Here is an 18,035-nt window from a genome sequence, read left to right as displayed (position 1 = left end):
CTGGAGCCGCAGTTTTGTAAGTAATAAAATTGACGAGAGAGAAGGACATGCATAAAGTAATAGATATATAAATACAAAGGCTCCAAATAAAATAAATCATCACAATAAAGCGCATGAAACCCAACTGGAAGCGTAAAAGAATATATTGATTAAAATTAAATACAGACGTTTCGATTCTTTGTTGGGGTCATTTCAATATAAAATTAATAAATTAGTACTATTTATTGCGCACACATTAATACAGCGGAGATATCAAACTGATAAACAATTTATTAGTGCGATGTCATGTCATGAAACTGTTTGAATGGTGTTTAAAGATAAAAATTATCAACGTATATATTTAATATCTGATTGAATACTTTATCTGAATCGAAAAATAAAATTGAAATATTAAATAAAAACTGCACAGAAAAAAAACTATTCTTAAATCAATCATAATATACTCATATATAAGCAAAAATATTATAATCTTGACAATATCTTTATTTTCTAGTATTAATTATAATCTTGCTATCAATTTTGATTTGATTAAATTTGTTTTGATGCAAGTATTACTTTGCACTTAATTCAAGACTTGCTCAATAAAAAATCTGATATCAATACAAATAAATCTTATACCAAGACTAAAATTTTTAAAGCAAGATTACAATATTTTTGCTTATATACGAGTATATTATGATTAATTTAAGAATAGTCTTTTTTTTTGTGCGATTACCGTAGTTTAATATACAAATGTATGCGCAATAATTAGAATTAAGTTGTTAATTTTATGCTAAAGACTCAACAAAGAGTTGAAACGTTTATATTTAATCTTACAATCATATATTTTTTTACAAAATTTCCATTCAATATTAACTTTCATGATTTTTTTTTATTGCAATGACATATAATTCTTTCTCTTTTTCATTCTGTTCTACCTATTTCTCTCTCTTTTTGTCTTTCAAGAATTGTTAAAACATGGCATCAATTAAAAGTGGCTTTCTCATGTGCAGACTTTTATTAGAGGGTCTCTAATTCTAGCGAGTGTTACGACCACATCATTTGGAACAACCACTGCGTTGGAAAAATTCGAGAGTGAAAAAAGAATTTCGAGGAGAAACTTCAAATTCGAGCGGATTACAATAGATATACATAATATAAGAATATATCATTGACAAATTATATGAAATAGATTTCTCTATCGAGCAAATTATATACGGAATTTATCAAAGCAATATGAAGCGTGACAAAAAGATCAGTTTCTTCAAATCTTTTTGTTACGTATATCATCTTCATTTACAAGTCGACCTTGATTTCGATGTCATGCATAATCTAAACGCATCATCTACAGTCAAGTTTCTCCGAAATCTTCCTTGAGGTGCCTTCCACTTGTCTAATGCAATCCGAAGCGACTAACACTAAACTAGTTCCGAAAAAATAAAATAATAAATACATTGCGAAAAAAGAAAGAAATTTATACTAGCCAAGAAGAATACTTCGCTTACAATTTCTTATTTTTGGCTAGCCAGAATCATAACCATTAATATCTACAACTGTTTATTCAAGCGCGTTCCCGAACTTTTCCGACAACTGGTGTACTGAGAATCCCGGATTTAGAAAACGCAGCCGCGTTACTTCGCAAGAATTATTATTCCATTAGATTAGTCACTAATGATGACGGTTAACATTAGTCTATTACACTATCGTTATCATTAACTGTCATACGGTGATTATTGTACGCCGTTTTAGTGCGGTGAGGCATATTACGATTGCAATGAAATACTATAAACAGATCTCTCATTAGAAAGCCTATTTTGTGAATCGACCGCATCTTTAAGTAAATCTCTGCAATTCCCGATCTCGCGGAGAACACGATCCTGAGCGGGTTTTAAGCGCGTATAATGAAACAAGTTCTACGAACGGTACCTGCCGCGGCGGCAACCTTTGTATTCGAGTCCCGGTAAGTCCCATTGATAATGGCGAGTTCCATTAGCTGCCTCTTCTTTAGCTCATCCTCGCCATCAGCCTGCTAACAATCGACATTACCGTCAGAACCCACGACCGGAGGTGCAACGATAATTATCCTAGGAATGGATGGGGGAAGCTCGACATTGTGTGTACAGATCTTTTCCATTTACATATGAAAACGCCGACGTACGCGCGCACGAGGCCACTCACTTCGGAAGTGGTGTATGTTTCAAGCTTCGACAACTCGATTATAACACATCGTTTCGGCTTGCAAAAAAAACAACGTGCACTGAAAAAATGTACTAAATTTTAACGAATCATTTGTTTGAATAATACCAACTAAAAGTGCACTAAATATGAAGATATATTTATTTAATAATAATAAAAAGAGCTCTCAATAAACAATATTAATATAAATATAAAACTCAGGCAAATAAGAGCTAGAACATAGTTATTATTTTTTGTGCGTGATTATACAAAATTCTTTTCTTTTTTAATTCATACGAGTCAAGAACGAAAAATCAACGTTTCGGTTGTTATTTGCAACCATCTTCAGGATAAAAAGTTCTTAAAATCCGCAATCAATATAAAAATGTGTATCTAATAAAACCGAAGAATGCGAGTAAAATTTCTCAAAACCTCGAGGAACTACTTTTAAGAGTTTTTTATCCTGAAGATGGTTGCAAATAACAACCGAAACGTTGATTTTTTGTTCTTGACTTGTATGAATTAAAGAAGAAAAGAATTTTGTATAATCACACATAAATAATAATTGTGTTCTGGTTCTTATTTGCCTGAGTTTTATATTTATATTAATATTATATATTTATTTGGTACAAGAATTATTAATTGGATTTAACTATCTTTTTCTATATTGAATAAATTTATTTGCTGTAAGTAAATATTTAGTTGATACTATTCAAATAAATATTTAGTATAATATATTTTTTCTCAGTGCAATAATTTTTTTCGTAATTTTGTTGAAAAATTTTGCTCTTTTTTTCTTAGGCTTCCTTCGAGTTTTCGAGTTTTGATTCGAAACTAGAGAGGAAAGAGAAGAAAAAAAAAAACATGTGGGAAACTCTCCCGGTCAGATCTCTTTTCTCGCGTTCTTATAGTGCACGGGGCTATTATCGTATATAAGAGGGGAAGAGTATACAATTGGAACTTTCTCACCACGGGCACGAGTAGCTTCTTGACTTCCTCGACAGCTCGGGCGAGCTTCAATGTGGCACGATTCTCGGTGTCCTCGACAGTGAGCAGCACATGTAACTCGTCCGTCAGGTGCTCCCAATTCGGCTTGCCCCGATTTTGTTCCTCCTGGTTAATCAACACGGCGCGCAACTTGTTATATGCACACAAGCATTTGCTCATACATACACATACGAACTTAAGTCACAGAGTTTACATAAAATTATTACTCGTACTATTTACAAAAATATATAAATATCTGAATAATGTACATTAAATACTATATAAAAATTATAATATAAAGATTCGTGCGTGGTTTTCTGGCAATAGAAAGGAATAGAATAGAGCAGAATCGCGCGATTATAAATTTCACACTCTCTATACACGTGTTCCTACATTTCAGGCGAATTCTTTAATTAACAAAGCATCGATGTAAACTTTTATCGTGGGCTTTTGTTAACCAAATGAACGGCAATGATAATGATTGACAAAGAAACTTGCCGTTTACGTTGATCAGTGTGAGAAAGCAATAAATACACATCAAATTCACATCAAATTGTACATTGAGTTTGTTTCTACTGTATACTTATACTTACGAGAAAGCATTTCGCTCGTGTACCACGTGCAGCTTGAAAAAAATATGACGCTTGGTTTAATGCTCTACATGAATCACTCATAGTTAATTCCAAACCCACTTGTCATTGTCTCTGGGAAGATCCCCCAATACTAATCGCAAGCATTCTTTATTTACAGCCTATATTAATTCTCCGATGTTGATTAAAAAATATATCATTTAGCTATAACTCACATTACTTCAATCATATTTGCGTTCACAACATTCTTCTTAAACGAGAAGTGTAATAAAGCGCGATTAAGACGAACAGACCTATGATTAGTAGAATCGACCATTATTATAACAGCTGTCGTCGTTTACGACCGTTATTTAATTTCAGGCGCTTGTTGCCGTTAACGAGCATAATACTCATATGTTCCTCCGCGATATTTAATACCGCGCATCGAGAAAAATATCTAAATTAACTCACTTTGAGAAGAAAGTCTTCTTTTCTCAAAGAAATTTCATTTCTTTCACACAACAAATATTTTCAATAACAAATATAAGCTCAATAAATTTCAGCCCTTTCTTACCTTTTTCTTGTCCCTCATCGATCCTTTCCCGCGCACCATGATTTTGCATCCTGTCTCTTGTTCCAATTGTTTTGCGGTCATGCCCCGTGGCCCCAGAATCCTCCCGACAAAGTTGAACTGCAATTTATATGGAAAAATCCGTTGAATTTATTGCCCACTTTCGTGCAATCAATGCATTCATAAAAAAAATCTAACCCTTCGGTACCACTCTACACCGTTTTGTCACGAATTTATCACACTACACTGAACGAAAAGATTGGCTGAATGTGGCATAGCATTTTTAATTGGTTGAAGCAGCCAATTTTTGGTTGCGTTAGCTTATCGAAATCCTATACTGACATTGCGTATAGGCTAAAGCAACCAAAAATTAGCTGTTGCAGCCAATTAAAAATGCTATGCCATATATTACCATCTAATTTGCTGCAGCAACTAATTTTCTCTTTCAGTGTAGAAATTGTGAAATATATTGCATAAAAAATGAACATATAACAAATTTTTTTCAATCCAAAAACCAAACATTAAAGAATACAACAATGACAAACATATGTATATAAGGTAAACGTCCTAGTGACACACTTGTACAATTTATTATTAATTAATCTCAAATGGTTTTTTAAATATAATATAATTTAATTGTAATTTTTAAATATGGCTAAATTATAATATTGTAATAAAAAGAGCATTTGAGATTAATAATAATAAATTATGTGTAAGTGTCCGGACATAGGTATATATCCGATCATTGGGACGTTCACCTTATCTTTACACTGAAAGAAAAGATTGGTTGCTGCAGCAAATTAGATGGTTAAATATAGCATAGCATTTTTAATTGGCTACAGCAACCAATTTTTGGTTGCATTAGTCAATCGAAATCCTACACTGACATAAGCTTAATACAACCAACAATTGGCTGCAACAACAAAAAATTGGCTGTTGCAACCAATTAAAAATGCTATACCATATTTTACCATCTAATTTGCTGCAGCAGCCAATCTTTTTTTTCAGTGTATTATTAAAAAAGTTGTAGCATGTAAAAAAAGCTCGGGTGTGTCATAATGAGAGTAGCTCTGAAGGATTTAATTCTAAAAAATGTTCAAAGAAAACAAGAGAGATTTATGTAGAGACGGAAGAATCAGAGATTACTTACTAATCGTCGCGTTTTTAGAACACTTTCCGAACGATTTGTATACAAATATCAGCATGTACATACATTATATAATACTATATATAGATAGATAAATATAGAGGCATATAATACTCTCATACATAGATATATATCACTTAGTTTTACGCACAAAGCACTAAATTTGGCTTGTACGATCGTGTGAAAAAAGACTTGTTCCACGAGATATCTAGTTTCATTGTTGGATCCCGGTAAATAAAGACGGATAAGTTTAGACGATGAATCATCCGCGTCTCTTTAGCCCGGTGCTCGCTTATTTCTTTATTTTTTCAAAAAATACCGAGATTTTAATATATGCGATTGAGGCGTGTCTAAATGTTGAAGTGCAGTGGAAGGAAAAGCTATAAGGGAGAGAGAGACTCCAACACCCTACAGACATCTCCCATTTATCCTAAAGAAACATAATTTAGTGTAATCTCAAATAAACACGTAACGCAGAATAATAACAATTTTACCGATTCATGCAAATTTATGCAGACACGAAAGATAAGACGATGAGTGACCGTGCTTGGTGCGTTCAAGGAAGTGTCCTTCTCGGTGAAGATAAGAATCATGCGTCGATAACATGAGACATTATCGAAAGCTATCAATCAGCGTGAAATTGGTGCATGATAATAAGATAATTATGAAGTCGATGGACGCACAAAGTAAGACCGCGGGTCGTCTACGACACGATAATGGGCGAATCGATCGATAATTCACAAGAGGCATCCATAATAAGCTAATAATTGCCGATGCCTGCGATTATCAATCAATGTCTCGCGCGTGAAAACCGACGTACTTTTTTCCCATCTGTTCTCGTCGAGCGGATATCTCTCTTGTATCTTTAAATAAATTAAATACACAATACCAACATGAAGATTTAACTAAAAAAAAAAAGAGATCGAGAGACCCGCACGAAAGGTTAATAAGCTTACGACCCGGTTATTACGTCTCAATGAGAACCAACCGCTCCGGTAGAAACGCACGAGCGAGCGAGACGAGGAAACGGAGCGTGGAGAAGGAAAGGGAGTCGTCTCTTCGGTGCGAACCCTATTTCGGGCGTTACAGAAATAACATTCAGCGTTCGATGTTGAGTGCATGCTGCGCATCGCTCGATCCCGTCTCCCGAGATCGGCGAACGATACTCTTCCTCTCGCGGATCCGTAGCGAAAATTACACTTCATCGACGCGACGGAGAAACGCGTCTCTTCCAAGAAAATTTTCGATAGATTTAGATACCCATTCACGGTGGATGCTGTATAAATATACAGAGTGTACGGTAAAAACGCTTAAGGGTAGATTCCTGAGATCATTTTGAGACAAAAATTCTAGTACCAAAATGTTGACGCTTTAGTAGTGTTTGAATTATACACTGGAAACAAAATTTGCTAAATTTTAATAAATATTTGTTTCAATAGTATTAGCGAAATATTTACTTACAGTAAATAAGTATTTACTCAAAATAAAAAAATTATGCTTAAATCAAATAAATATGTGTTTATATTTAATAAATATTTCGTTAGTACTATTGAAACAAATATTTGCTAAAATTTAATAAATTTTTCTCCAGTGTAAGCACTTGAAGTTATCGAATTATACCGTCAGAAGTTCGCACGTTCAGATGTGATACAATGGAAAATCCAACCGCATCTAAGCACGCGAACTTTAGGCGGTATGATTCATTATCTTTAAATACTTACAATTAAAAAGCTATTATATATGTATCCCTCGACATTTTGGTAGAATTTTTATCTTAAAATATAAATGATCTCAATCTATCCTTAAACTTTTGTTTTCATCGAACACTTTGCATATATGTGTGTGTGTGTATATATATAATATAGATATAATATGAACATATAAAAATAGATATTATAATAAATAGCCCCACAATTCGGTCGACTTTATGCCCATTTTTACCAATGTAATTTAATTTTAATCTCGGTTTAACTAACTCTTTTAGTTATAAGAATTAGAAAACGATGAAGAATAAGTATAAGTTGAACTGAAACTAAAGTTAAACTTTTATCAATATATTAGTAAAAGTATATTAAATACATTTTTTATAACATTAATAACTCTAACTACCTTCGAAGAATTCTAAATAAATTAATTCCTTTCATGGAAATGATCGCCCATGTTGTGCCGAGATCTTTTAAATGTACAATCATCAAGGACCGGTTCCACTAATGTAAGATTAATAATAATCTTTAATCTCGGTCTAATTTACTGTTTAATTCTTAGAATTAGAAGAAGATACACTAATACGAAATAAAAGATTGGCTGCTGCAGTAAATTAAATGGTAAAATATCGCACAGCATTTTTAATTGGCTGCTGCAATTAAAAATGCTATTCAGCCAATTTTTACTTTCAGAGTAAATTAAATCAAGATTTATGTTAATCTTACATTGGTGGAATTGGACCGAGTTCTGAGCCACGCAATACGTCAAGTTTTGAGCCTGTCGTGTTTTAAATAAAGTTCATGAATAGATATTTCTTTTGCATATGAGATAAAATAACGGGTTTCTTCCGCAAACTAGCGTTTAATTCATTTCGTTCTGTCCACTCATTACAAAATAACAGATATTTAGTTTCAGCAACGTCCCGATTGTCGTCCATTAGCTAATGTATGTACACACTAAATGATTAATGTAAATTCTCTCATAAAAGCATCAATACGCTCGCTCTCTTCAATTCTCTGAAGAATCTCCACATTTTCGTGTTCCAAGCGTATTCCTTGAATCGCGCCTTGTGATAATCCGGGAAACATGCCAAGTTTATATTACATATATGCGTCAGTCTCTCGTGGTACTTACGTCTGGGTGTTCCTTAACGGGTACATAGACCTTCTCCGTGAGCGTCGTAATGTCGCCATCGGGTTCCGGCAAGACGAGCGGCTCCTTTTTCACTCCACTGATTTGAAAAAGACTCGCCCGCACCTTCGCGATTTCTGTAACATAAAAACGATCCAACGATGAGTACGCGACGATTGACAAATTCCTTCGAATTCGAAGAATCGAGGAACCAATGACGTCTTAAATTGGAAAGTTGATACCCCGAATTCTCTGACTTTTGGTATAATCGATAGAATCCCAGTTCCTCTTTGAGAATTCAACAATTCCAAAAAGAATTCCAGCAAGATAAAGAACAGGGATTCGAAAATATGGGACACGGATCTGTGAAGTTAGCACGACATTTCATATATTAATATAAAAAAATAATTACAGTTCCAACACTTTTCATTGTTCTACGATTTTACATAAAAATAAAAAAAGTTCCTCATTTTTTATGCCAAAAAATAAAAAACACTACTTTCGCAAATCTAGCAAGATATCTCTTCCTTTAAAGTACCGATTTGAATTCACCAATACTTTCGATGGAAGAATTCTCGAGGAGCTCGGACAGAGTTTAGATGCGACACGCCGATTACATTGAATGGGCCAATCTACGAGGAATCTAGGGTGACCGTTATATTAACGAGGAAAACGAAACGAAGCGCGAGCGAAATGGAACCGCGTGCATCCTTCATTCGATAATACGTCACGCGATTGGTCTCTTTATATGTGGCGTCTGACTGTATAGCGATATAACGTATAAAGCGTGTCCCTGCATACCTACGTTCGCAGTCACGCATGCACGCATTTACGCGACTTATACGTACATAAGTACGTTAAACGCAGCGCTAATAACGGCGCTGCGAATCTAACGGTTGGGCGTGGCTCCCCCTCTTAAATGGCGAGAAAGGATTAAATTTCTTATTCGATTTTTTGTTTATTTGTCTTCTTGCTGTTCCATATGGAACAGTTGATAACAATTGATACATATGGCATTGGAAGAATTGCCTCAATCAACTTGAGTGAAAAATGTTTTAACCTTTCTTTTCAAGGAATTAAAAATTTTATTGATATATTCGAGGAAATGAAAAAAATACATTTTTATTTTATATAAATATTTTTTTACTTCTTTCAAAAATTTATTTATTTGAATTTGACAAAATATACGTGATTTTATGATCTTAAATAAATATTTATCTGTTTACTTGCAATAACCAGCTGTGTGTAAAAAATACGGATAAACCTTCTAAATTTATATATAATTAAACGAATTTATATCTGTTATTTTACGCTAGGAATTAATTATTTAGCATTAAAAAGAATATTTTTGCGAACATTTTCACGATAAAAAAATTTACAGAAGCACTTCAAATAATTCAAATGTCAAATTTAATACAGTGTAACTAAAGTAAAATTACAATATCAAAGGGAAACAAATCGCGCTTTGAGATTCAATCTCATGGGGAATATTTTCGCAAATATTTCCACGATAATAAAAATTCAGACGCACTTCGAATTATTCAAGTGTAACTGAATAAAATTTACTGTAACTAAAGTAAAATTATAACGCCGAGTACGAGATTGCTACAAAAGAGAAACAAATCATAGTTTGAGATTCAATCCCGTGCAATCAAGAAATAACCCTTAGCTAAGTTGTAAAGATGATTTTGTTTATCCCGCGTTCGATCGGTATACCGACGATCGGTGTATCGCGACAAAGGATCGCGGGGCCCCGTCGTGCAACCCGGTCGTGCTCTTCCAACATACATATATCCGCCGTAACCGTAAAGGTCAACGTTCCGCGTCTGCCCCACTTTCTCGCATGCCTGACCTCTTCGGCTCTTCGTCGTCTTCTCGTGCCGATGATCCGCGCTCACGCGACGACACCGAGGCTCACGGTGACCGCAAACCGCCGCTTTTCGCGTAAACTATCCGCAAATCACGCACCATGTAACTGTAATTCCTGCCGAACCGCGCATTTACGGCGACCGCGTGAAATTTGTCCCGATTTGGAGGAAGGAAAATCTCCAGACGCTCCAGACCACAGGTCTTATAAATACGAAATAAGTCGCGTCTCTCCTTCACCTGTCTCTCGAGATCGTTTCGCTCAGATAAATCAATTACAAATGCAAACCTAACAAACAACTTCGATCTGACAAGCTACTTGTAGTCGTGTTTTCATTTTGTCTTTTTCATCTTGAGTGATTCTGCGAGCTCCTAAAATTTGATTTTCAACATATAAAATTAATATATCATATATTTTCAATCGCAAAATAATTTTTACCGAAATAGTCTAAAATAATTAAAAATTAATTTAATAGTTTATACTTGATAACGTACGTCACACATAAATCACGTAAAATAATTTTGTTCGTCCGATATGAGGAAATTTCATGTAAATAAGCAAATTTGCGAATAAACGATGAGCAAGCGCAATTACTATTATATTTCCTATATTAAACGCGTTCATAAATGAATCGATCAGTGGCTGCGCAGTAAATCGTTTATAGCAGTTAATGACTACACATTAAGCTCGCTTCTTCTAATGAAACACTCGATTATCTTGAAGAGAAACCGATTATTAGCCTCTCAATGGACGCGCTGTTTTTATTCAACGAGGAAAGACAGGTGGAACGCGATATCGCGGACTCGGAGTACGTACGCCGTGATTGAGAAATCTCAAGAGAAATCTTTTGCGAATCGCAGAATTCGCAAGGACGAGAGCACAGTCATAACGCGTGATACATAATAAGAAAATGGACCAATCGAAGTCCTTCATTTCCTTCCTTTTCATAAAATAAAAGACTGATTAGTTGACTTTTTACGCTTTACACGTTGACTGCAAAGATTTGTGCTCCGGTCTTAATTAAGATATCCGCTTGAACAGCCATCGATGGTAAAAGAATTATTGGCGGAAAAACGTCGAGTAAATCGATGTTATTGCGACACCGTGTAAAGTAGTGAAAACAAATCGATGCTTTATCGGTGCGATTATTCGACGCCAAGAGGCATCATCGGCTATGGACATGCCGCGCCGCTGATTGTCACACTTATTCCAAATGGAAAACATCAGATCTTTTAACGTCAGACCTTACACGCGCGCGTTGCCCAGTCTCTCGACACGAGTCATCTCGCAACAGCCGCGATTTTCTCGAGAGTCGCGAAGGGGAAGTGGGAGAATGAATGCGTCGGTGATTCGCGGTATGCCCGCGAGGTCCGCGCGTTGTCCGATCTTCTCTCTCTCTCAAACAGGAGACTCGGAGGCGCGAGGAATTCACGCGAGAGGAAAACGCAGATGTACGTTGATCACTGTCGCGGATAGATAGACGCAGACAGAAAAACAGATGAGCGGGGAAGAGGAGAATGGCCAGGGCGGAGGGGGGACGAGAGGGGAAATAAAGGAGGGCATCATAGCCGCTTTTAGCACGGCGCAGCTCACCAGCCCATCTGCGTGACATCAGCTGACCGTCGTTCTTGGCTCCTCTCTCTCTCTCTCTCTCTCGCGTTTTTCTTACGTCGATTTCTCACGTCTCAGCTTCTCGTACACTACCCGAAATGCGTGTGGCGTTTATTAGTTGCACGAGTGTCGGATGCGAGTGAGAGAGAGAGAAAATTTCCATCAGTGTCTTCGTTCAATGTCAATATAGCGGGCGGCCACATTTACGTCGCAAGAAGCACGACGTGAGGTACAATAATAAAAACGTCGGTCACAGAGAACGAAATCTCGATTCATTTGGATGGTAACTCAGCGTCACGTGATGCGTGCGCGCGCGCGCGGGCGTGCACGCGTGCACGTGGGTGTGCGCCGGCACAGTGGCGAGGAGATACAGCACCGCGCGTCGCGACGACGACGGCATGAGATCACCGATGTTGTAATCGGTGAGACACCACGATCCGTAACCGCATATCGCTCGGAAGCTGAGGAGTCGTTCTCCAAAGAGCGATGATATTGACAAGCCTGCCCCCCCCCTCTCTCTCTCTCTCTCGTTCCTTCTCTCTTCGCCCGACATGAATCACGCGCGCCGTTCGCGCTCGTCTCGATTCATCACCCGTCTTAAAGCGTATATAATTTAGCACGATCGAATCGAACGAAAGGAAATCGCTTGGAAATTTTGTCAAACGCTAATCGTTCGTTTGTTAAAAAAAGTTTTATATTAATCGCTTTGTATTTTCACACATGTGATATACTGAAGTCTAAAGTTATGCAAGTATTTTATACTCAGATAATGGCACAGAAAAAAAGACTTTTTAAATCAACTATATGTTCATGTGCAAGCAAAATATAATTTTGCTTCAAACATTTTAGTCTTGATTTGATTGAATTTGTATTGAATATGGATGTAATTTTTGATTGTGAGCAAGTCTTGAATTGAGTGCAAAGTAATACTTGTATCACCACAGGATTCAAATCAAGAATTTTTGAAGCAAAATTTCTTTGCTTATATATATGAGCATATTATGATTGATTTAAAAAGTCTTTTTCTATATATTTGCTTACTTTGGTGGCAAAGTTATCGCATAACGACACAGATGCATAATCTCATTTTTGATGTGAGTTTAACAAGATTCAGTAAAGTACACGGTCTCGAGTTAGTATACAGATTATGGGCAAAAACTCAATTGAATTCTCACTTGTCAGAACGCAAAGGAACGTGCATTCAACTGAGTTATATAACGTCACGAACGAGAATTATCCGAGTTTCAATGTAAATGAATAGCAATATGAATACGTGCCTCGAGGAAATCGAAAATAACAAATTACGCATTTCGTCGAGGATTACGTGGGCTCGTCGGTGGCGACAAAGGCAGCCCGTAAACGTTGAATATCAGCTGAATCCTCGCACTGCACGAATGCATAAGAAATACCGTTACGATGAGAATGCGACTGCCGGGTGTGTATTGCTAATGCGTTACGTGATCTCCATTTTTAGACCGAGTACTGGCGGACTTGACTTTAATGCGGCTTCAAGTAACGTACACGCGTGATGCATAAATAGAGAATGCCGGACTGCGTATAATTAAACTATCGTTACTTCGACTAATTGCATCTCGTTACACGATTACTTCTGCTAACGTCCCGTAATGAAATTATATACAAATACACGCGCGAGTTAATAGTACCTTCGACGATTAATTCCACACGGGAGGCGCGATAAAATATCAGCTTTCTTGCGGACTTTAGAGATAAATCCGCTCCCAATATCCCAACCGACGACGTCGCGACGTTGCAGATATGGGTGGCATAAAATTCATAACTAGCTCATCTATCTTGCGCTCCACCCTTAAGCAATTTCCAACTTATTTTTGCGCGATGAGGCAAGCGTGCCTATTTATATGTGCCGTTGCTCCAGAAATTTTGCGACAAATGTGAAACCCGTGCGGAGAAACGATTTGCAAAATCGGTGAATCGAGGGCGTAAGAAGCGAATCGGTAGGGCGTTCTGTACAATACATAACAAACAACGTGTCGGATTTCGAAGAACTTTTACCCGCCTAATATAACGTCTAGAAAAATAGCTATCGGTTATACATTATCTATGATTCACCGGCGGATCCATGGAAGGAGGTTATGAAGGCCATGGCCCTCATTGGAGTCTCCTTTTTTAAAAATATTCATAACAAAATGTTATATATATTTTTAATATTTTTGAAATGTTTAATCATAATTTTGATATTAAAAATATGTTTTAATTTAAGAGAGAGAGAGAGAAACTCCTAGGTATAAAAAAACATAAATATAAATTTCATTATATTACTCTTTTTTTGTGTTAATATAATTTTAAATGAAACGTTTTATGAATTATACATTTTAATAATATTTTATTTTCAATGTAATAACTTAAATAATAATTTAATGTTCTATATGCTTTTCGTATTTACTTCATAAAAAAAAATTTCGCTTTCGGCCCACCAATCGCCACCTCGCCAAATTTCTGAATCCGCTAGATATGCTTTGATTTTCCGATTCCTCCACATGTTAAAATATACAAGATCTCGTATGATATTCTTTCTTTGGTGATTAATGGCTCTGGTTCTCGTTGACGAGATAAACTTGGCCATCTACCGAGAAATCTCATATGATATTTAGTATTTATATCGTACCGTGCGAAGACTTGATCGCCTTATGCAAGGAGGAATATACCGTTAAGCGCAACTGTTGCATCTCCATTGAGATTCTAATCAGATCAAAGTATAGATTTCTTTTCATAACTAAACTTTTTCTGAAATAGGAAAGTTGCATCGCTGATTTCGTCGCTATATATCTATATCTCGCTGATAAGCGTTGCTGTAATTAGTGCGTGCATGAAAAATAATTTGTTGGTTTGCAATTTCGAACGCTGGATGCAGAAAAGTCAGATTATCGCGCGCGACAACTCTTTTTTCTCATCAAACGGAAATGAAAAATACTATCAGTATCTATATATTATAGATGATGGAAAATTATACCGGTTACACGACAACCCGTTTTGCCGTTTCGACCAAAAAAAATTTAAGATATTCAACTTGTGACTTTGCTCAACGTGATTATATGATTAATTATATCATGTAAGAAGGAATCTAAGAAAAAAAAAATTCGAAAGGCAATATATTCATAATTAATTAATAAATGTTTTAATGAGCAAGCGGTTCCTTCCTTTTTGATAACAAAGTTGTTAATAGCTGATAAATGGGAAAATATAAATGTCAGACTGATTATGCGATGATCGCAACAATTTAAATAACATGTCAAAAACTCTTTAATCCAACGGTCATGCCTTTCTGTAAATCTCAAGCAGTGAAGATTATCTTGGAAAGGTTAACGAGGCGAAAGGAAGATGCAACACGCGAATGACAGTTACGAAGATCAAAGGGAAGGCGAAGAGGTGAAGGGAGGGGCGGAGAAAAGTGCACGCGAGAGAAGATCGCGAAGGATAACGTTTAGCGATGTCGTAACGATGAGAAAAGAACGATTTAGGCATGATCGAATGAATATTGATGTGAAATGCTATGCCAATTTCTTAAGATCTTTCTAATTTAAATGAAGAACGGAAAAATATTTTAAGAAAGATAGATCATCTATAAAAAAAAGAAGAACGGATGTGCCGTCAAGCTCAACTATTAATGAAACTGGTTCTCCACGTTTTAGAATTTTTACGACAGTCAAACTTGATTAGAATTAACGAGCTCTAGATCACAACGTTGCGGAGGAAAAAGATTTTCAAGAAACTACCTAGAAATATCCATCATCCATTTCAAAATATTCCAGAGACAACTGAGGAATATATATATACTGGTACGTATAAACTGGAGCAAACAGCAAGCCGGTTTTGATTAATTCAGGGCGCTAAATAGAACGACAAGTATAAGTGAACGGAATCAATTATATGTTTCTACTTATAGGCCGCCGAGAAACTATTTCCGACTCCGCGAGTAACCGCGATTTAAAGTCGCCTGTCCGAATCTCCGCTAAATAAACACGTCCAACGAAACCTGTGTTTTTGCACTTGGCCTGGTCCGCTTTACCGTAACGCGAGAATGCAACGGAGAATGCTGCGGCAACAGCTGCATGCAGAGCAATGCAGAGGAGCCGCAGAGGCACGCGCGATCGCTCGTTGCCGCCAGTTGCCGCGAACGCGAACGCGAACACGCCCGGTAAACGGACCGCTCCGCTCCGCTCCACTCCACTCCGCTCCGGGTCCGATCCGGTTCGGTCATCGGCCCCGCTAGCCCGGCCCTTAAGGGCCCGAGTTAAAGACCGCGTGCATTGCATAGGACGTGTTTCCTCTCTTTCCAGAAAGGAAGACAGCGAGAGAGAGGCATCTTCAGTTTCGCCGCGTCTGCAAATGCTGCTAATTCGTATCGCGGGCGGGCGAGAGATAGATAGATAAATAGATAGATATCGTTATTCGCCCAGCTTCTTAAGCGTTGACAAATAATACACAACTAAACAACACAATAATGGATGCTTTCCATTTGATGACACGAGTCGACACAAATCAACACAAGTTCTATCTTTGTCACTCTCTGAATGTCAAGAAGAATAGAACGCTTGTGTCGACTTGTGGCATCGAATGGAAAGCACCCAATAATAGAAACCGAATACATAAAATAAAATGTAAAAGTAAAAACAAAAAGGAAATAAAATATAAAATAGAGAGAGAGAGAGAGAGAAAGACGTTTTTTTATTAATATTCTAGGGTAAGCTCTTTTTTTAAGAATCTAAAAATAACAAGAAAATGAAAAGAAATACAAACATACAATTAAAAAAATAAAAAAGAGAGAGAGAGTGACTCAAGTTCCGCATACTTCGAGAATTTGTAACGTTGAAAGACCTCGAGAGAATAACTATATAGAGACAAGTCCAGATTTCTCTTTTTACATTATATATAATATATATATAAATGAAGACTTTGAAGGAAAGTAATTTTGGAAATCAAAATGAACAGTCAACATTCGACAAAATTCCAAACAACTAAGATGTTAACACTCTCAGCTTTTCCCACTTCCACCGGTCAATCATGTTCACCGCTCCAAAAATGGAACTGTAGGATTAAATGGGTTAAGAATCACGCGCGTGTGTATACGTGTGCGCGTTTTTTGCGTGTGTGAGGAGCGAGTCGCGCGCGACAATCGACAACGACGGAGGCGGAGGAGAAGCGTAGGCATTTCCTTATTTAGAAGCGGAGAAACGCCGTTGCCCGCAACTACACGAGGGAGACGCTTTCTTCGGAAGAGAGGAGAGGAAAGAAGACGCTTACGGAAAGAGAGTCGATGCCGAAAAAAGCCCCGCGACTCGAGCTGTTCTCAATGACTGCCAGAATTGCCGCCTCTCTTTCTCTTTCTTTCTCTCTTTTTTTTTTCCCTCCGGATACGAGATTCCGGCTCTCGATGGCGTTCTGCGAGCCTCCGAATTCGACCCTCGTCCAAACTCCGCTTCTTTGCCTTGCGTGTCCTTTCCTCTCTTTCTCTCTACCGAATATCTACCTGTCTCAAAACGCACAGATGAGTCCTAACTTAACACTAGAAATACCGAACGGTCATTATTGACCGTTTCTATTTTTCATATTAATATTAAAATTTGTTCTATTTCTATATTTTTTGTTTTCTTTATTTTTTATTTTTGTTTTGTTTTCTGTTCTCTGCTGTCTCCGTGCTGCAGAATGTTGCACAATAATTGTAACACTAGAAATACCGAACGGTCATTATTGACCGTTTCTATTTTTCATATTAATATTAAAATTTATTCTATTTATATATTTTTGTTTTCTGTTCTCTGCTATCTCCGTACTGCAGAATGTTGCACAATAATTAATTAATATTGTATTTCTTACGTAAAAACGGCATTTTTAATTTTTTGACATTTCAATAATTAAGTCCTAATATTTGATTTTTCGTCACTTTTTTAGTTTATGTGGCAATTTATTCGGTTTGCTGATTTTGTCATAACAAATACACTAAAGTAAATTATTTAGCTTCAGTGACGAATTTCAATGAACAAATTGTGCTTGACCAGATTTTTTAACAAAACAAACTTTGTTTGCAATAATTAAAATAAACATTTACGAAAGCAGCGAAGTTCGATTGCTTTCGCGTCAACAGTAACTACAATTTCGTCGTGACTTGGGTTATCGTATCTGAATCGCAAGAAAAGAGTACATATGTATACTTTTTAAAAAAAAGTGATAATCCGGGAGCACAAAAGAAGAGTATATTCTTTAAAATCGTAAATTAACAGGACTCTTAATATTCGAAATGCGACAACGTAATATACA

At 36.5% G+C, this 18,035-nt stretch overlaps 1 protein-coding gene across 1 annotated transcript in view; it reads right to left on the bottom strand.

Annotated features, from left to right (window-relative positions):
* how (protein held out wings) overlaps positions 1 to 18,035 on the bottom strand; it is a 52,397-nt gene that overhangs the window by 15,126 nt on the left and 19,236 nt on the right. Inside the window, exons 2-5 of the mRNA XM_018510300.1 lie at positions 8,267 to 8,400; positions 4,285 to 4,401; positions 3,124 to 3,267; positions 1,906 to 2,008 (exon numbers count right to left, since the gene is read on the bottom strand). Coding sequence (XP_018365802.1) covers positions 1,906 to 2,008; positions 3,124 to 3,267; positions 4,285 to 4,401; positions 8,267 to 8,400 — 498 coding nt within the window. The remainder of the gene's footprint in view (positions 1 to 1,905; positions 2,009 to 3,123; positions 3,268 to 4,284; positions 4,402 to 8,266; positions 8,401 to 18,035) is intronic.

This window comes from Trachymyrmex cornetzi, unplaced genomic scaffold (genome assembly GCF_001594075.2).
Source record: "Trachymyrmex cornetzi isolate Tcor2-1 unplaced genomic scaffold, Tcor1.1 scaffold335, whole genome shotgun sequence".
Classification (NCBI taxonomy): domain Eukaryota; kingdom Metazoa; phylum Arthropoda; class Insecta; order Hymenoptera; family Formicidae; genus Trachymyrmex; species Trachymyrmex cornetzi.
Note: the sequence above shows the minus strand (reverse complement) of the source record. Positions and strands in the feature narration are given on the sequence as shown.